Below are 9,540 nucleotides of genomic sequence, written 5' to 3' on the forward strand. Positions count from 1 at the left end.
GCCATGTTCATGCCTTCTGATACTAATTGTGCTAGGAAGTGGGAGTTTTGAAGCACAATAATCGTTTCCTGGCTGTTCAGAACCATGCTGAATGTTATAGCATGGGCCATGAGGGCTTGTTCTACCCATGAAATAGGTTGATAATCTTGTGGTAGTGGTGGTTGGATGAAGCAGGTTCGGTTGCCCGTTGATGAACTTTGTGGTAGAGGTGGGTTGGACATGTTTAGGGCTCATTGGTGCCTTAAAATTTGAACTAAACGATACCTTCTTCTCTGAGAAATTGGGATTCTTGGCATTGACAAGTGAAGAGTTAGGGTTATATGAAAGTTATTAGAAGTATTGTCCAGGGTTGTGTTGTGATTAGCCGTGGTGGGGAGGCTATAAATAATTGTGTCTATAGGGATATCTTTGAGGTTACTTGGAGCAGTGGTATTAAAAATATTTGGCCTTGATTCTGAGTGAGAAACGCGGTTGGTTCCATTAGCCATTTGGGAGTTGATGCAAAATTGTTTGTCCACGTGGTGAGAATTTAGATATGGAGGATTACTCTCCATGCAGAGAGATAAGTCCTAATTAGTGAGGAATTGGATACTATTAGCTAGTTTTATATTTTTTGTGTGTGGAATACGTTTTGTTTTAGGGGGAGTTAGGGAATCAATAGACGTAGTAGTGAAATCATTTAGTTGCATGTTATTTAATTGTCTTATTTTAGGGGCTACCAAATAGATGTCCATTGGTTGAGTGACTACCACATCACTAGCCATGCAAAAAGTGTCATTATTTCCTAGACCATTTTTGTCTGAAATGGTGAGATTAGGCAGAGACTCCAAGGTTTCAAAATTATTTTTTGTAACAATGTATGTTTTGTTATTGTTAAGCTTCCCATCATTTAGTAAAGGAGTATTAATGCATTATTGATAGTAACAATACTTTTACCATCTAGGTTAATATTGTATAGACGGGATTTAGACTTACCTGGGGTGGAAGGAATTGGATCAATTGTCTTACCAGATGTATAGTGTGGCACTTTTGGCTTGTAGTTGGAACTTCTCTTTTTAGGGAATGCAACAGTTTGCCAGGAATCCTCCTTGGGCAGATGAGATCCTGTTTGCATGCTGAAATGAGAAGTGTCCACTGCCTTGGATTGGTACTGGCATAGTCTCCTTTTGGATTGGTAGATTTGCTCATTTGCTTGTAGTTACATGAGGCCATTGAATGCCCTAATCTGCTGTAATTTTTGCAGAGAAAGTTAACCCCTTCACAATGAATTTTCTGCTTGTGTTGGCCAATGAAAATGAATGGTGTAACGGGAACCTCTAATGACACCTCTATGCAAAGTCTAGCATACCGACCCCTTAGAGTGGAAGATGTACATGCATCAATCTTTAGTAGTTCGCCAATTTTGTTGCCAACTTTTTTGAGTATTAGTCCATCATAAAATTACGTTGGCAAATATGGCAAGCATATCCATATAGAGGCTTGTGTTATTTTAGCCTTTGAAGCAATAAAATTAGGGACCCATTTTTGAACGGATAGGAAATGACCAAAAATAAACCAAGGGTCATTGTGGAGGACTTTGAGCATGCTATCTTCATTGCTAAATTTTGTAATATAATAATCTGACCCTAGATCGATCAGTGGGAAGTTTTTCTTTAATTTTCACAGGTCTTGAATCTTCTGTTTGAGTAATTGGTGTTGAATCCTCATTCCTTGTAGTTTTATAATTGTTGAGTACCTCCAGGGAGAATAAATTCTTTGAAGATCTTCTGGAGATAGTTGAATTAGGTGATCACCATTTGAGTGGGAGATGGAGTTCTCCATATCATCAGGATGGTTTGCATGGGGTTGGCCATTTGTATCGATGATCATGTTAGTCTGACCATCTTGTAAGCTATCAATTAGATTGTCTTTGAAACTAGGGTTGGAAGGAGTACTAGTAACCGTGGAATACATTGGATCAATATCGGGTACTTTAGGAGGGATTAGATTAGAGATATTTGGTTGTTGCATGGCTAGGCACTTAATAATTTTTAGTGAGAAGGAGGAGGTTCTCTCTAAAAACTGGCTGAAAACTAAGATGGAGGATTTTTAGAATAAGTAGTATATTACGTGCTCAACATAAATATTTTACTAAAGTAAGAATAAATATTGGGAAAAAGTTATTTTTATTATCTATAAAAGCCATGATGGTCGACCAAGGATAAAGTGGTAATTTCACATAGCTGATCTTAAATTGAATTTTTAAGAATATATGTGTCCTTCCTCACGTTCTTTCTTCTAGAATTCTCTTTTACTATTACTTTGCTAATCATCTACTATTTGCTAATGAGTTATAGCCACAATTATCTGCCATTAGTAGTAGATCTTTCTTGCTAACCTTCTTTTATCCTTCATATCTTCTTTTAGGAATTTTACTTTTTATTATCTATAATCAAACTTTGGACTCAACTCTGTGTTTAACAACTGGGAATAAACTTGTATGTTGCTTCTTGCTGAATGAACTCTTGGAGCAGCAATCATCTACCATGATGGAGTATTCTTGGAGCTTTCGAACTGCTGGATGGGAATATTGAGGTATAGCCTTTCAATTGTTATTTTTGAAGGGTTTATATGTTATTTTTTCCTTTTTTATTTATCATAATTAGTCAGTCGATTGAATTTTTTTAAGGTTTAAAATAGGTGAAATTTACTTATCGCTAATTTAAAATTTTGATATATAAACCCCTTTTAGATTTTTGTTTGTATTGTCGGATTACATTGCCCATTGATTCCTCATCTATACTATTATAGCCATGTTCTTTCGCTCACTGATTTTAGTGTTTTTCATTGTTTCTCTTTTGATTCTTCTTCCCACCTCCTCTTGAAGTTGATCCCTTGATTGGAAATGGCAGCTTTTGTACTTTTGATTCCTTTATTTTATTATTTTAACTGTTAAAATATTTTCAAGAGTCCCATAATATGCGTAGTGGGTTGCCAATGAGTAGTCACTGCAGTGTGCGAGATTTTAGGATCATAAAGGTGATAATCGGTGGATAGTTTTTGAATCATTTTTATCGTTTAACTGGAAAAAATTGAGGAGACTGTGTAGAGGTTGTTTATCTTTACACCATTTGCTTGATTCATTCGGTGGCTTCCATGTGAATAGCAAGAATACGTTATTATGGATCAATTACCTTACTTAACATGATTGTTGTTAAATTAAGAACTTCATACTGCATTACAATATGAATATTTTATTTTCAATTCACATCTTAGAGTATTCATTCTTACCAAACAAAAATTATGAATTCAGTGGTACGGTGTCTACCTATTTAAACTTGCAGGATGTGCATGTCATATTTCAACTATAATTTAGCTTATCGGCGGACATAACCAATGCCCACTTAAGATATTAAAAAGTAGAATAAATAATTTTATACCTTATTCTCTCTTTTCTTTTTAAAAAAAATATGGTTAACCCATTGACATTTGTCTATGACAATACATTTAAATACTACTGGTTATAATTGAACTACCAGTTATGCAAAAGAATAACATATTGCGACATTGGATTATTTCAACAAGTTGTAATTCAAGTTGATGATTTTTGGAAAAAATACATAATAGTTATTTATGGAGTTAAGATTGTTATTCTTTTAATATAGCAAAAAAATCTAGGAAGAGATAATGTCGTGCATGACTACATTAGCACTTTGGTTTATATTGGATTATTTACTTGTTGTAATTTCTTTTTTAATTGATGTTCAAGTTGTAACAACATGTCTAATGGTTTGCTATTCTCGATTACAAGAACCACGTATGGCGGAGAAGAATACAATCAACTTAAAATTTTCAAGTATTTAGAGAAAAGGTAGTTTCCTATTTCCCGCAAAAGTTGAATAAGACCTAAATATGAAGTTCATACGACTTAGAGTCAACTCATTAATTGGTCTCCCTATTCTTTTTTTCGGCTAAAAATATCCACTTGCTATTTCAGTAATTGAGTTCAGAATAATGTATGTATACTTCTTTCTCCTCTATTCGAAATCATTAAAAAGTAAAATAAAACTTGGCATGTGTAGTGCCATAACTTGAACTTAGTGGGATCACTTTCGTGAGTAAAATACTTACCTAGCTCATCTTATGAATACCACGTCTCTCTTGATAGTTTTCCTTATATCATCTCAATTATTGAAGTTATCATCCTGTGAAAACCTTCTCTACCTTACCTTATAAGTATTATATCTCTCTTTTGATAGTTTTCCTTCTCAATTACTGAAGTTATAACCTTTTCAAGTTGTAATTTGAGTCCTCTAGATATATTTTTATTGTTACTTACATTTAATTTTTTCCTTGACACGCATAACATCCTTAATATTTGTAAATGCTTACAAAATGCCTTTCCTTCTTTTACCTTTATATTTATCATTATTTTTTTGTTTATTTAGAGCTTGTATTTTTGTTGTTTGTGGATTAGTGTACCATTTTGTCTTATTTCTTTCCCATGTTCTGTAGCTACATTTGCAGGTACAGATTATCTTTCCTCCCTCCCTCTTTTTTCCCTCCCTAAAAATACTAGCGCGCATCCATATTATTGTTCAGTTCTTCTGGTGGGATTTTATGTCTATACTTTGTGCCAGTTTTATGTCTTACAGAATAAGATCATATATACTTCTAAAGGCATTTACTTCCGATATCCTTGACACATAAAAATAACTGATGTATGTATACTATATACAAAGGTTTATGTTATGCACTTCTACTTGTTTATGAAATTATTTTTTTACTTTTGGTTAATAATCAGTCCATGTACAGGGTCTCGAGAAATAAGGAATACAGCAATGCCAGCTTGGAAGTGGTGTTGAGATTGATCCACGAGCACATTCAGATGATATCCTAAAATTTATGATTGGACAAATCAAGATTTTTGACCAGCTTTCTTAAAGAAGCTTATAAGACATTGTTTCAGGACTTGTGTTTATGTAGTCGAAACTAAGTGACTCAGCCTGCAGGCTACGTGAAGGTCAAGCTCCTAAGTTTTGAAGGAAAAGAATAGTAATGTAAGTTAGTAGGATAGGTATAAGACATATGATATGTTCACGAGCTGTTTCGATTACAACTTGATAATTGAATGAGAAATCGTTTATTTTGTTAAAAGGCCGAATGATGATAGTCAAGACGCAAGTTTTGTCTGTGGTATTTTCAATGGATACTACATCTGATGGTGTTTAGTGATAATTACAACTCTACAGAATTTGAGAACAATAAACCTAGAATATTCCACATTTGGGTATAAGGAATATTCGGATTAGTCCTTTCCTGTAGGGTAATGAAATATTGGTTACTTCCTACGGCTTCTTTGACCATTCCAGTTGGATTCCCAAATGAATTCCCCAAAGCATCATTAGAGAATGATAGTTGGTTTAAATCTACAATATTGGGTCCGTGCTCTGCGCGGGCAATCCTCATCTAGTAAATAAAATAAATCTAAAATATATCCAGTCAGGTCGTAATACTACACTAATTTTGAACATATATGAGTTCATCATTTCATTTTTGGCGTTGTGATTTTTTTTTTTGAAAGTTTCTTTTATTACATCAGAGGAGTGCCAGAAAAAGGGGAATGGATGGCTGAAAACTTACCCGACAAGTATTTATATCAAACTATACTTACAATAGATAAATGATAAATTAAGAAGACAATATGAAATTAGTTTGTTATGACTGCTTTATACATACTCTAGATACTCCGTAAGAAATTAGTATGTATCATTTGAAGGAGAAAATGTTAAGAGTTAATTAATGGGTTAAATTGTGAAGTAATTAATAGTGGTTGGCTATGTAGCTCCTTTTCCCATAATGATAATGCAAAAGTATGATTAGATTCCATTTCAATTTTCAAGTCAATACAAAGGAATGAGCGATCTACTTTAGAATCAATTGGTGCTGCGACTATTTACAAACTTGTTTTTAGTTTTATAATTTTATCTTTTTTTATACATGAAAAATTCAATTTTACACGTAAGAGATCTATCTTTTACACATAAGAGATCTAAAAAGATTAATTTTTTTTAATTTTAAAATTATAAAAGGACATAATGTACAAATAGTCTCATATTTCTTAAGTCATTCTACATTTAATTTATCTTATCGAAATCTAATCTTACTTTGTATGATAAAAAATGAAGCAAGAGATAATTATAATTGCCTCTTTTGTTAATGACACTGTTCGCATATATGTGCAACTTTGTCCCCATTACAATCAAACTTTGTCTTCAACTAACATCCCAAGGAGATTCGTTGTGATTTCACAAACCTAGTGATTGGAGTGTCTAGGCATATACACTCATTGTGGTCCTACAAGCATGTGACCGAAGAGGATGTATAGTTAGTTACCCGATATCTATGTTTGTCAAAAATAGCATAGTAAAATAGTGAGAAATTTTAGTGCTATCTTTAAGTGATTGGAAAACAACACAGTTGATAAATAGAGATCTTTTTTTTGGTCGAAAAGATATAGATATATTATAGATAATTAAACACGTACAAAAGGCTGTTAAGATGCATCAGCTGCATCAAATGTACAAAAGTAGAGTTTGACACTAAGGCCCCCGTGTAGAAACCATTACTAGTAACAAAAGCAGGATTAGTGACTACAACACTACTACTACTAGATACAGTACTAGGTAATGCACTACTATTACACAAAATAGACTTAGTTTTTATCGGTCTTCGTCTGAGCATTCCATTGTGATCTTGTTGGTAATAAGGTGTGACAAAATGTGGTGGACTTCCAAAAAGTAGACAACTCTCTTGTGCATGCATGGCTCCATATTTAGTTAGACTATCCGCAACATAATTTTGCTCTCTGTAGATGCTTTGAATAGGAGGACTATCTAGCTGTAGGAGTAATAACCTGCAATCATTAATTAAATTAGTATATTGCATTGTAGGTGAGTTCAACATACCATACCGAGTAGTGCATGAGCATCTGTCTCAATGATGAGTGGTGTGAGATGCTTTTGGACAGCAATTTTCAGCCCCATGAGCAGTGCTAGCAATTCTGTACCACCAATCCCATATTTGTTTAGAGTGGAGGAGCAAGATCCATCAATGTTAAGCTTAAAAGTATGGAGGTTTGGTGGATGCCATTTTATATAACAAGGTATGAGAGAATGATTTCTCGATATGGGATTTGTAAGATAATAAAATTTCGCAGCCTGTTGGAATATTAAAGGTATATGTAACTTGAGTTTATGATGTTCAATAGAGCTCTTATTTTGTATAATTCAAAGCTGCCATAATGCAAATGGTATGAGAGTGGTATATGGGATGTTATGAGGGGTGGAGAATGACTGTTTATGTATAAAGCTATATAACTAAGTTATACTATCAGTATGAGATATAGGAGAATTGAGGTGTGTAGATGAGACTTTAAGAACACTTCAAAGTATAATGGCATTAGGACATTCTAGAAAAAGATGTTTTAATGTTTCGGGGGTCATATGACATTGCGGGCATAAGGATGAATTAAGAATACCTAATCTAGTAAGATAAACTGTGGGGAGTCTGTCACGACGGATTAACCATAAGAAGATAAATAGAGGTAGATGTCATATGAAGTATCCACTTGGTTCAACTAATTAGTAATTACTTAAAGAATCTCTGAATTCATTCATCATAGTTTACATCATGATTATTAATATTTGAACACTCGGTTATCCACTCATATTAAACAAAGGCCACCACTGGTTGAGTCAATTTTGAGCAGGTCATCTGTTTTTCTTTTTATTTAAAAATAAATAAAACAACACTTAATTGATCATCCTAATGTGAGTTGGGAAATGAGTCGTTATCTTTTTCATTATTCAGGTTATTAATTGTACTTATTATGAATAATTATCCTCTATTAGATCTCTTAATTAATTAGAATGTCACAACTCACAATATAGAAGTTAGAAATAAGTGGAGAAACCGATTACCGAACACACGCAAGAAGACATACTGGAGATATATTTGTTAAATTCAGCTTCTGCTCATGAAAAATGGCACTAAGAATTTTCGACGGGTGCAAATTCAGCACCACTGATGAAAATACAGAGTACATGAAACCAATATAGTACAAATTTACACTCAACCCCAAAAGAATTAGAAGGGGTTCCTTTCTAGTCACAGTTAATTCTAGCTATTCATTTGATTGCTAGATCCGTCAGGAATTCGTGTAGCAAGAACTTAGTGCACCGTACATATTATAAAGATCATCAACTCCTTTGAGTTTCTCTATCTGAACATGGAAATCAGAGAGCAGAAATCATCTTCATCACAAGGAATAGTAATTCCCAAATCATGGCTAAAACCAAACTCTTCTTCAGCTCTTTGAAGCAAGCTCTGAAATCTTGGATGTGTCAACCAAGAAATTGGAATTATGTACCTGCTCCTATTTTCTCCCACATATACAACAAAATGGCCTTTTGGGACATCATGGGGCAAGCCATTCTCAATATTTTTTCCAAAGCTAGAACACTTTTTGAGGATTTGTTTGAGGGCTGCTGTTTGAGTGATGTGTTTGCTTGTTTTCTTAATTAGAGCCATTTTTGGTTTGTTTTCTTAGGAGTATGTTTGGAAAGAATTGAAGGGCTTAGAAAAGAGTAGAAAATAGATCACCTGATAAGAAAGGGAAAAGTTTTGTGTTTGGGAAAAATGGGAATGACAAGAGTGTATTTATGGGGGAAATTGAAGTGGGAGAACGAATGCATGTGAGTGAAAGGGGACAAAGAAACTATAGATAGTGGATGTTTATGTGGGGGTAGTCACTTGAATAGACCACTCACCCCTCTCTTAACCTCAAAACTCGAAAGTCCAACTCTTGTTTATTTATTTATTTGAATATTCTTTTTTTATTATATATATATGTCTCTTCTACGCGTATGAAATTACACTATTAAATCACATGCTATAATTTTATTATTATACATTTCTTGTATAAGGATAGATTTACACGTTTTTCCATTAGATCTCATTTCCTAAATATGCAATATTAATGTGAGAAAATGTTAGGTATTTGCCATAATTTTCTTACCATATTTGATTTTCCTATTTGTTAAAGGAAATGACAATATATTTACCTTAATTGAGTTTTCCTTCTTGTAGAAAGAAATTACAAATCTTCCATATTTTGGTGCTTCTTTTTCTTGTAGGAAAAGGTTTGGACTTCTATAAATTGAGGATCCTTCCTTCTCATTCAGTAGCATCCAAACTGTAGCCATATGGAGTTTGAAAGTCTTGTTTAGTGGGAACTTTACGGGATAAGTGTTAGTGTGTTATTTGTGTTTACCTCTTCGTGAGGTTGTTCTCTCGATATTTTGTACTCTCTTTTATATAGTGAATTGTTCATCTCCGCCATGGACGTGGGTCAATTGACAGAACCACGTTAAATATTTGTATTTCTTTTGATAGATTTCTCTTTGTTGTGTACTTTATCGTCGTTCAAGATTTGCTTTTCTAACTTCCGCATGATACCTGACTTTTTTGGTCATAACAGAAAAACCCTTGACTGAATGT

At 33.6% G+C, this 9,540-nt stretch overlaps 1 protein-coding gene and 1 long non-coding RNA gene across 2 annotated transcripts; one reads left to right on the forward strand and one right to left on the reverse strand.

Moving 5' to 3' along the window:
- Positions 1-2,305: 2,305 nt before the first annotated feature.
- Positions 2,306-5,136, forward strand: LOC138886412 (uncharacterized). The gene is made up of 2 exons (XR_011405136.1): positions 2,306-2,574; positions 4,795-5,136. It is a non-coding gene; the product is annotated as an uncharacterized lncRNA (long non-coding RNA).
- Positions 5,137-7,990: 2,854 nt separating this feature from the next.
- LOC104224626 (auxin-responsive protein SAUR50-like) lies at positions 7,991-8,714 on the reverse strand. Its single transcript, XM_009776308.2, has one exon. It carries the CDS (start codon positions 8,569-8,571, stop codon positions 8,260-8,262), a length of 312 nt encoding a protein of 103 aa, XP_009774610.1. The 5' UTR covers positions 8,572-8,714; the 3' UTR covers positions 7,991-8,259.
- Positions 8,715-9,540: the final 826 nt, after the last annotated feature.

Source organism: Nicotiana sylvestris, chromosome 2 (genome assembly GCF_000393655.2).
Source record: "Nicotiana sylvestris chromosome 2, ASM39365v2, whole genome shotgun sequence".
NCBI lineage: Eukaryota > Viridiplantae > Streptophyta > Magnoliopsida > Solanales > Solanaceae > Nicotiana > Nicotiana sylvestris.